General features: G+C 28.9%; 1 protein-coding gene across 1 annotated transcript; it reads right to left on the reverse strand.

Annotated features, from left to right (window-relative positions):
- Positions 1–58: 58 nt before the first annotated feature.
- LOC132924927 (GATA zinc finger domain-containing protein 14-like) lies at positions 59–7,567 on the reverse strand. Its single transcript, XM_060989368.1, has 3 exons — positions 7,075–7,567; positions 3,695–3,809; positions 59–2,974 (listed from the first exon to the last, which is right to left on the reverse strand). Exons 1-3 carry the CDS (start codon positions 7,111–7,113, stop codon positions 477–479), a joined length of 2,652 nt encoding a protein of 883 aa, XP_060845351.1. The 5' UTR covers positions 7,114–7,567; the 3' UTR covers positions 59–476.
- Positions 7,568–12,321: the final 4,754 nt, after the last annotated feature.

A 12,321-nucleotide genomic window follows, 5' to 3' on the forward strand; every position in this document is an offset into this window, starting at 1 on the left:
AATATTATATTGATAACTAAAAATCATACTTGACTTTTAACAAAAAACAATGATTAAATAAATTTAAAATCTATAACTTATGTATTTCATAATTTCATAGGTATTATAACATAATTGTGTTAACTGTTAAATGTACATTATGTGTGTTCAATTTTAAAAATAACAGAATATCTTAAGACACAATTTTAAGAATGAAATACATGTAGTTTAAATAACTTTTGTAAACATTTATTTTTGTATGTACTATTACATGTTATGGTTTTTTTTTTATTGTAAAAACTTTTCAATAATCAGTTCCTTGATTTACAATTATCATAAACAAATAAATTAAATCAATGCATCACCAATATTTATTATTTATTTCTTTATTATAAAAATAATTCTTAAAATTAATAATCATGAAACAAAACAAAATGTATACAATTACTAATTGTAATTTGGTAGTTTGTTTAAGTAACAAAAACTTGAAATATTTATTAGTAACCAGTATTTGAAGGTGAGAAAACTGCTTCATTTATGCTATCACCATGTTTATTTGTATCACAATTATTGGTTCCAGGGTTGATTGGTTGGTTGGGTTGATTTCCTGGTGCAAAATTTGAGAAAGAATTGAAACCTGGTTCGCCAAAATTATTACCATTGTTGTTAGCATTAGAAGAGACTTGCACACCATTTCCTGAACTTGGTGAGTTAGAATTTTGAAATTGTCCTTTTGGAACAAGTGTGGAATGTTTTTTTTGGTTTCGAATTCCATAACCAGGATCTGCTGGTGATCCTGTACTTGTTTTATCATTACCGACGTCCCCGCCATTTTTGGAAGCGCAAGGTTCTATTCCTTGCCCGTAACCTGGATGTGAACTGGAACTTTCTTGACCTGAACTCTGTGTGGTCAAACCATTTTGATTATAACCTCCTAACTGAGTCGTAGCTATATTGGGTTTAACGATGTTTTCTCCGTAAGATTTTGAACCTTGTGATGCTCCTTGAGGGTAAGCGCCATTTGTTGGAGAATTTTGATTAAAGCTGTTTTTAGTCGTAGATAATGTCTGAGGTCCTTCTGGACCATAGTTATTGGGTCGTCCTCCTGGTGTACTCTGAATATTTTGTTCAAAACCGTTCAATACGTTTGAAGGACTTCCTTGATAATATCCACTGCTTGAGGGTGGACTTGAACCATTTTGGCTGTAACTGTTCCCACTAGGAGACGATGGTTGAAATTCAGTTTGACTATAGTTATTTGATACTCGTGACGTAGAGGGGCGGCTTTGATCAAAAACATTAGGACCAGTCGGTGGTCTACCTTGGTTATAATATCCACCGTTCGCTGGTCCATTCGATGGACTTTGGATAGGATCTCTTCCGTTTATGGACGATTGAGGAGCTGCTGGTGGTCCATAGCTATTGGATAGCTGTTGGTTTTGTTGATCTTGATTAAATCTACCTGTATTATACGTTGGAGAAATTTGACCATAGTTCTCTTCATTTCCGATTGAAGAAGATCCTGACTGTCCAAGATTGTTAGAACCTTGTAATTGGTTTGGTGGGTTTAAATTGAACCCGTTTTCGTAATTTGACAAACCTTGTTCCCGATTGAAACTTTGAACCTCTGGTGAACTCTGGCCGTACGAATTTTGGTATGTTGTTCCTGATGACTGTACTCCATTATTGGTTCCTACAGAATTGAGACTTTGAGAGCCAATGATGGCGGTATCAGGAATTTGGTTTTTATTCATTCCTGTAGGCTTTTGATTGTATGGGTTGGTCGAACTTAGTTCAAATCCATTATTAATTGGCAATAATTGATTAAAAGGTTCTCCAGAATAAGGTAAATTCTTAGAATTCGATGAATAATAATTGGAGTTTGGTTTTTCAAAATCATTTTGTCCATAAGTTTGATATGTTGCTGAGATGCCTTGATTTAATCCACTGGGATATTGTCCATACCCGGATGACGATACTTCTGGGTTATATCCTCCAGCTTGGAAACCACGATTATTGGGAAACTCGTTTTGTCCATAATTTCTATTAATGATTTCATTACTGAACTGCGGTGTACTTTTACTTGGATTAACTTGTGCGTAGATGTTTGGAATTGAACCGATTGAAGACGGATTATTCGAGATATCTATACTCTTTTCAATGCTAAACTGTGTGTTAGCTATATTTCCATTCCCATTTTGACTATAATCGCCGTTTGTATATTTTTGACCAAACGAGTTGGGCACTGTGTCACCATAACCATTGTTGTCTACAGAAAATGATTGACCTCTGTTTGGATCAATATTTCCACTACCTCCTTGACCGTATGCATTCTGACCATCAATTCGATTATTACCTTGCGGCAAAGCTTTTGATGTACTAAAATCTGTGTTACCATAACCACCTGCCGTGTTCTCAGTTGTACTTTTCTGGCTATACTGACCGCCGGCTGTGCTTGGGTTCTGACCTAACTGACTAACTGCCGTTGCTTCATTGTAATTATACTTAGACGGTCCTTGATTTTGAGCAGTTTTCAATAGTTCGTTTTGTCCATAACCGTCTGCTGTTCCTGTTTGTGCAGTAACACCGTTATTAGTTGGTATCGATGTTGTGCCTAAAGAAGTTCCATAGTTGTTATTAGTTCCTGGTAAATTTACACCAGTAGTATAATCGTTTTTCTTGTTCGGAGGTTGTCCAAAATTGTTTCCTTCTGGTGATAAAGTATTGTAACCATTACTCTGGCGTAAGGATAACCCAACGGGTCCACTTAACATACGGGCAATTGTATCAAACAATCCTAGAGTACTATCACTCTCGTCTTCGGTGGTTGTTTGCGATAGATCATAGTTATCTGTTGTAAATGTGTCCTGGACGTTTTCAACTTCTCCATAACTGTTGTTTTCATTACCAAAATTATTCGATGCATCTATTTGTCCTCCAAAACCATTAGATGCGACAGAATCTATCTTCGGTGGCAAATACATACGTGATGGATCTATAACGGCATATCGTTGTCAATTATTGTAAGAGTAAAGTATATTTTAACGTTAACTATATGAACATGAAATAAAAATAAAGATACTTTCAAAATAAAAGTAGGTAAGTATTATTGTCTTCTGACATTTTCATTTGTAACGTTTGGGAGCGGTATTAATATATTACATTTAATTTCATCTGGGAGACTAAGAATGTGAGGTTTTCTTCATAAACGTTAAAATGTGTATACTATACAGATGAATTTAGTACATTCAGATTTGAATTCTAGGTGTTTATGTTTTATCCAAAAAATTAATTTGCCATTTGTAGATTCTATTGAGGTCAATTGTTACATTATTATTTAATTGGAAATCGTAAATAATAATATACTTTTTTGTAGTACTTATTTAATAGTAGCACTGGTAACAGTTATATTAATATTAAAAATTACACCTGCCCGAATAACAAAATTTAATTTTGAAATGGAATACCCATAGCCATGGGCTAAGATAAAAAGACTGGTAACAAGAACTTATTAATTGGCCCGGAGTGTATAGACAGTTATCTAAAGCTATCTTATAAATAAATCAGAAAACTAGAAAGAAAGGTGTATACCTAAGTGGCTAAGTGTTTTAGGTTGGTTGGTATAAGGTACCTAAATATATATTATATAAAATATAAATACATATTATACTTATATAAATAAATACTGAATACTAAAAAATACATAATATTATACCTGGTGCTTGTCTTTCCTTTCTTTGAAATTCATCAACATAGGATTTAGTGACATGATTATACGTTTTGGTTTTCAAATCACATTTGGAGAACACAACTTCGTGAATTAGCAGAACCTGAGGCAAACACAGTCAAGAAATTGCTTATTATTATTATAATATATATATATTATTATTTTTTTTTGTTTTTATAGTGTGATCGTATTAATAATAAAATATGATTATGCATTTTTTTAATGTTTTAGTCGGGAGTTATAGTTTATTGTTAATTTACTTTAAATTCAGATTTCTCAATGTCATTTAAAATTTTTTATTTTTGTTTTGATGTACCGACAAAAATGATTAATTATTTATTTATTTTCAACACTAATAATATTACACTATAGATGGATCGTGAGTATTTTTTCAATTATATTCTATATAATAGATATTTTTTAATTAAGAAATAAAAATCATTAATTTGATATAGATATGTTATTTAATTATTATTATTATGTTTGTTATATGTTTATAACTTACAATAGTTATTAATTTAATATAATAATTTATAATATTTGTTAGGTACCCGTATCTACAATTTTAACTACTATAAGGTCAATTTCATTATAAAAAAACAATAATTTTGTTGTAACAATACTTAATACATAATATACATAATATACAATACCGTATAATATATATATATATATTGTTACCGTAACAATTCAGTGTTTGTGTTTTAGGTAAAAACAGTATGGTAAAATGTTTTAAAAACAATTAAATAATATAATTACTTATATAATTGTAATTATATTCAATTTTTAAACCTTAGGTATAAATACTAATAATATATAAATTTTAACTACAAAACGCCCATAAAAAATATGAAGATTTCACTCAACTTTTTTTAAATTGCATTATTAACAACTTATAAGAGACCTTGTTTTAAATTTTCAAGATTTTTGACGGAGTATACATTCTTTATCGACATTTAAAAAAAATTTAAATAAAATTTAAAATAGTTCAAAAAGAACCATATTATTTAAAAAAATATATTTGTACTAGTTATACTGTGTATGGAAAATGTCAATATTAACATTTATTGGTTACTAGTTTACTACGTATAAGAAAAGTATTGAGAATTTTTTACTATTGACCCACTAAGTAGCAACATAATTTCCTGACTTATCAGAAAGTCCAGGAAAGGTATTAAAGATTATTGAATACTCCAAACATCAATGAGATAACAATTTTTTTTTAATGTTCTGATAATTTGATAAATCTTTCTTAATATTTTTAATAGAAAGGATATTGAATATATTTTCAACATTTGGACCATTGTAAATTATTGCATTTATGTTTTTATTTCGCGGTTAGCAAAAAAAGAGCTATTATTTATATGTATATAATGACCACCTATAAAAGTTTGTAAATATTTCGATAGACTGTAGTCTGTAGACTATATAGACCTCCACAAAAATCTGAGTTTTTAAATATTATAGGAGATATTATCATTATTTCTAGTATTTAACATATAATAATTTATAACAATAGTAATTTCAGATATTAAATTGTAACGATCGATACCTAATAAATTTAATATAAATATATATTACCTACACAACCTATATAAGTCATAATGATGATTGATGATGTATTATTATTAATAATTAAATTTTGATTTAGTTAACCATCATAACAATTGTGTTTAGTATGACATTTTGTTGTGTTTTACAAATTATAGCCATTTCTGCATAATATAATATCGATAAATTAAATAAAGTCATTCAAAGAATAATATGAATTTAAATGTGTTATACGAAAATTAGGGTATTTTAACGGGTGAATGTAAGTTCCTACATGAGAGTAGCAGATACAAAAAATACATATTACGTTAGTTCCTACACGATAGAAAAAGGTACCTATGCAAGTTCCTACACGGTAAAAACCAGGTTTGATGTAAATTCCTACACGGCGGAAAAAGGTACATATTATGTATATACGAACTTTCAAAAATAAATATATGATAATTAAAAAATATAATAAAAATCTCATTTATTTTTGAAAATTCGTATATATATATTTAATTTTTTTAAAGCCGTGTAGGAACTAACATACGTACCTGGTTTATACCATGTAAGAACTTTCATATGTTCGTGTAGGGACTAACGTATGTAATTATTTACCTGCTACTCTCGTGTAGGAACTTATACTATTCCCCATTTTAACAAATGCAAATTTTGAAAATGTATTAATAAATTTATATACTATAATAACAGGTAGGTATAAACCAGGGGTGGCCAACTTTAATAGACTTGCGATCAACCTACGAGATTTTCTAGGTTGTCGCGATCGACCACAAAAAAAAAAAAAAGGTCAATGTGTGTTATAGTTCTTTTATTCGATATCTGTGTATAATCTCGTTTTATTTATTGCTTTTTTCTAAATATAATTTTTATATTCCTGGGATATACAAAAATATACAAATTTACAAAAAAAAAAAATATTTTAATTGTTTTCTGAAAAAAATTCAAAATTTTATGAAAATGGGAAAAGGTGTCGCGATCGACTCAAATTCATCTTGCGATCGATTGGTTGGCCACCCCTGGTATATACGATAAACCTCCATAAATAGTGTTAAATTCGTAAATTAAATATAATTTGATTGATTCAAATTCAAAATTCAGTTGAAAAATAATCTGTGGTAAGTTAAAAATGTTATACTTTAATTGTATTTTCATCAAAATCGGGACGGTACAATGAGGATTGGCTGAAACAAATGCTGCACGTTTATATTTATATAATAAAGGTAATTTGATAATGAGTTTGATAAATCGTATGAATATCATTTTCAGCACAAAATATTTATTTATAAATCATTTTAATTTAGAAGTTGTTTATCAGAATACATTTTGAAATTATGTCAATTATATGTGTATGGGCTTAAGAACTTTATTTAATATTTTCGGGGAGTCTACTCAAACCCCCTGATTTCCGACCATGCTAATATGACAAAATAACGGGTTTCAAATTTATCACTGTTAAATATTGAAAAAGATTAAACAAATAAATTAAAAACTGAAGATATTATTATTACATTTATAACCGAAGAAGTGTAGACTGAATATTAATTTTAAATATTTATAAGATAATAGTAATTTTTTATTTAACTACTCAATCGATTATTATATTATTAATAAAAATGTTGTCTATATAAATAGGATTAAAGTAATTTGTATCGTAATAAGCTTTGTGCGATCTTAGCTCCTTTATAATTAATGTCTAGTTGCGTCTATAATCTATATTTATACCTATTGACTGTTACTTGTTAGGTACACAAATTAAACACAACATACAAAATAATATACCTATGTATTATATAATAATTATAGCAATCACTCACGGTTAATATGTTGACGACGAAATAAAAACGTAAGTCCATTATTGTAACGGCGACTGCTGCAGAAGATCGACCGGTACAATATTAATTGAAGTATTATAATAGGTATAAGCTGAAATAATACTATACACTATATAATATATAGGTAGGACGAAGGTATGATTCAATTTTTATTTAGCACGACGAGCGTCTGGGCATCGCGTCACTTGCCATTCCGTTATTGCGACTATACTAGAAGAACGCCGGGGCTTATATATACATACTTGTATATTATATGTATCATTTTCCTTAAGACACGTATTTATATATATATATTAACTCGTACACAGACGTCGTGTCTGCACGTCGATTATATATATTGTGTGAACGCGTGTGTGAGAGAGGGACTGAGCGAAGCATCCCCCGACGCGTGCACCATAAGCCTATAGATCGTGTATAATATTATACGAATTTTTTTTCTCCCGCGGAGCAACAGCTCGTGGAATATAAATATATATAGTTACGTTTTTGATTAGCTCGTTATTTTACCTATATGTATATATATATATGGTTCCCTTTCCCTTTTCACGAAAAACGAAGAAAACCATCAGTATTATTATATTATATATTGTATTATATGTACAGCAACAGTAATAATGATGATCACAATACTATTATATATTATATAAAATATTATTGTTGTTGTTATGTGCTACATAGACCGCCCTTGAACCACGCGTGTACCTATCTATTGTGTACATAATACGCGACTAATAAATATATATTATAAGTACATCACCCGTGCGCTATACATACATAATTTATATTATTATATGCGGTCGCGGATTCATCTGGAGTAGGTGCCTGCAGATGGTAGATGGTAACCTAATCGCACATATAATATAATGTATAGTGTCATCAGCGCGCGCGCGTTTAGTTTTCTGCGCAATCTTCACAATCGCTGCTGCGATGATTGTATATATAGACAATGGGCACACGACGGAATAAATTTATGTCACTATATACATACACAATATATAATATCATATACGCGCCCAGGCCACGAATCAGGTCACGGATCCGTAAGACTCTATAGGTATATAGGTATATACAATTAACGAATGGACCTTAACGCCCCCGTGCGCTCGAAGGACTGAATATTGTATATCCCAGGTACCTATATATGCGTATAAAGTATATATATTATCTATAGTAGAGTATCTGCATAGCAGATTAAGGGGTGGGGTAGATACAAGGCCGTAACTGAAAAAAAATTTCGGGAAGGGTCCAACATTTTTTTAAAATATAAATGCTAACATTTTTTAGTCAATAAACTATATTCACCACTAAAATATTTCTACTTTTAACAACTTTGGGGGGGTGTCCGGACCCCTTGGACCCCCCCTCAGATACGGTCATGGGGTAGAAGCGTATACCGTTTGTTTTCAAAAGTACCTTTTTTTAGGTAAATTCTCCCCAAACTATCTTAAACAAAACCTACCAATATTGTCCTCATATATTATATGTATATACGATTAGTATGTCGATTATATACGTAAAATAGGGGAGGTAAATGTATGTTAGGGACGAAAAGCTCTGGCACCGTTGCCGTCAACGTGATGGAAAATATTACGCGAGTGTTTAGCCAAACCTAAAAAAAAAAAATTGAAGATTTTATGAATACATACAAAAATAAAATATTATTAGAATACATTTTGTAAAATCTGTTAGTTATTTATCATTATTACAAAATATAATACATACCTATAATTATTATATAATTAGAAATATTTAATTTCATACTATTTTTGGACAAATTCCATAGTATGCCAAATTATTATTATTATTGTTTTATGATCATATTATGCATTTTAGATTCTGAACGGGGTCATATTGGAGTGATGAATGTATTTTTATTTTCATTTATTTACACATTTACCTTCTCTATTTTACAGGTTAGTATTGTAACCGCGCATCCGAGAGAACATCCGAGAGAAATTGATACATTCGATTGAAGGCAAATAAAGCAATTAGTATAATACCTATATTAGGTATACATTTTTAAATGCCGAAAACAGTTACTATAGTTGGTGCTGCAATATTCAAGTTAGGTACCTATGTACAATAATATACTTAACAATGTATTTGCGTTATACTATTGCGTTACCGAAACATAATTTAACCGTTCGAGTTTAGTACCTATAGGTATAGTCCCTGTAAAATTAATCTTTTTTGAGACACAAGTAGTATGTAGGGACAGATATACTTGTGTAATGTGGGAAAATGGCATTATGCAATTCGGACAGACCCTTATATGAGATGGCATGCAATTTGGAAATTCGAATTAATGTTTATTTTTTTTGGCATCCGAATTGCATGCCAAAAAAAAGTCCAAATTGCATACCATCTTTTATAAAATGCAAAATAATATAATTCTATTAATTTCATTATTATTAATTTTTTTGCATCATCACTGAACTTCTAAATTTTTTTTCGAATATTTCCCGATGTTACAATCACACGTATGCAGGCCCATATTATATAGGTATACGATTATAAAACGGATAGTATTTTGTATAGGTGTCTTCATTAATGTATACTTTTGTTTTGTTATATTAAACAACAATAAATGCACCACTAACTTCAGTCTGCTACTGTAACTTTGTACATCAGCGTAATCAAGCATCAGCTATAGGCATCAGCTACTATAAATATATAGATAAGTATTTATAATATTACAAAACATAAACAATGACTTAAATGTACGTCTATTTAACACACACACACACACACACACAAATATAGTCGTGTATTTCTACATATATGATGTTTATTGTCCTTGTAGTTATTAACAATAATACATATAGCCTTTATATCTTTTATATATTTATGTAGACCTAAAGATTACAATATATTATATACCAAGCTTCAATCATGTTTTAGTCATAGCGAAAGTATAATTTTATGACATAGGCATAACAGACATTAAATATTTATAAAGATTCAATAAATATAAATAATATGGTTGATATGAACATTTTAAGATTAAGATACATGATTCGCTTTGAAAGTAGTCTATAATAAAGTCACTAGTGTTCGTATTTCATAAATATGTGGATTTATCTTTTAATAGGTTCCTTATAACTAAAGAGTGAATAGAGAGGATACCGGACAGTATAGATATAGCACATGTAGTTTTTTCTAATGGTAGTAAAGGTGTCCAGAAGCCAGTATAGGTACTTATGGACAAACAGACGTTGTTTACAATACTTTAAAAATAATAACTATTATTTAACAAGTAGCCAAATAACGACTAAATTATCCTAAATTTCACACTTTTGGTGTTGGAATGATTAGGTACTTAATATATATTAATATTTTTACACAATAGTCAATATTACAATAAAATACAAATACGTCTAGATTGTACATATAATAGCTTGGTAGGTGAATAAGTTTATTGTTTTATCAATGACGTATTGATACGTATCTTGTATAATTATCATGAATACATTTAAGATTTAATTGTAGATCTTATGAATTTATCCACACAAAATATTGGGACATTTTGACGTTTAGAACAGTGTAAATTAATGCAACCTCGGTTGGATGAAACTTGAAAGTGAGTTGCCACACTTAATGTGTTAATTTCAGTTTTTTTTATGTGTTAGAATGTGATGCTATTATTTTGAAGGCTTCTTTTTTAATGTTTGCGAAATGACCTTTTTCACGGGTGTAGGTAAGTATAAGTACCTCTTTTAAATTTTTAGAAGTAGTGCAGTGCGATAATTTAGATTTAGAAGATCACGGTCTGTGCCAACTATAATCCATTATTTATACTCATATTTCTGGTAGATTTATAAAATAAAAATATAATAATCATTATACAACTTGAGTGAAGACCCTATATATTTAATAGATTATAGAAGTATAATATTTTACGTACATACAATATATGTAAAGCTACTAGCGAGCTAGTATATTATTATAGTGTCTAAATATCTAATTACTACTTTATAATCTTGAACTGGTATTTTAGTAAAATATTATACATAAAAATCTGTATATACAGTATACACAATATGTCAATATACTCCAAACTCTAAAGTCAATGCGTGTAAGTTGTAAGTGTATAATTAAAATTGTCTTAAATTATCGATATTTAATATTTAGGCGACGCGCAGTGGACCGTATTATTATATCCTGTTTACCTACAAGGATAACACAGGAAAACTGGGTAACGTGGAGGCTTATCCGGTGGTTTATTTCTAATATATATATATATTACATTTTCTACACTTAGCTTTGGCGACAAACACAAGAATTATTCATTTAGTATACATATTTTCTATATGTCTATAATTCTATATATCTATAGAAAATATACTTAGAATTATTTTTATCAGAATTAAACACAAAATAAAATATAATTAAGACTGATTTTATTAAAAATATTATTAATATTTAAAATCAGTTGATACAATGATAAATAAAATTTTATATTTACTCGAAATTATAACTTTTCCAAACCTAAAAATTTTATGTTTGTAAAAATATTAAGAGCGAACCACCAAGTATATTGTATAATATATAGCTACTGATGATATTTTATTTTCAATATTGCAGTAGTCACACAAAATCTGTTATTTAGGATTTTTATATAATAAGCTTAATAAGATCAAATTTTTGAATTCTTGTGACTTTTTATACTACTTAATGAATGTTTTTTTGGAACATGAAAAATTCTGGTTTTTTATTGAAAATCCTTTTTCTGCTATTTAACGAGTAACTTTTTTTTTTAAATTATGACGTTTCAAAATAAAAATGTTTAATCGATTAGCTTTTGAGCTATTTAACTTTTGTGTACGATAATAAGTTCATGATAATGAATTTGGAAGATGTAAGGGCTATGGCGATTAAGCATTTTTAGTAATTCATAATAATTTATCAACATTTAATAAATACTAGATCCAATAATGATATTTTAAAAAAAATTGTTCGCTAAATAATTTAGCGCAAAAAAGTGGGTTATCATTTGAAAAATAGAAGTTTGTATCACTGCAGAACACGTCTTTAGTAATACAAACGATCTCGTGAACTTTAAAATACAATCTTTAAGTATAATTAAACATTTCAATAATTAGAATTTAAATTAATTCATTATTAAATGAAAAACAAAATGAGGGTGAGAACTGAGCATGCTTGGGAATTTTTTTAAATAATTTAACTATACCTACATAATATTAATTGTAAGTTATTTTTAAATTGTTT

The sequence above is a fragment of the Rhopalosiphum padi genome, chromosome 1 (assembly GCF_020882245.1).
Source record: "Rhopalosiphum padi isolate XX-2018 chromosome 1, ASM2088224v1, whole genome shotgun sequence".
NCBI lineage: Eukaryota > Metazoa > Arthropoda > Insecta > Hemiptera > Aphididae > Rhopalosiphum > Rhopalosiphum padi.

Bases quoted from the DNA above. Each gene is read 5' to 3' on its own strand.
- LOC132924927 (XM_060989368.1), bottom strand. From the start codon at position 7,113: ATGGACTTACGTTTTTATTTCGTCGTCAACATATTAACC. The intron at 3,810-7,074 runs GTGAGTGATTGC...TGTTTGCCTCAG, and splicing joins TCGTCGTCAACATATTAACC to GTTCTGCTAATTCACGAAGT. The intron at 2,975-3,694 runs GTATAATATTAT...ATGCCGTTATAG, and splicing joins AAAGGAAAGACAAGCACCAG to ATCCATCACGTATGTATTTG.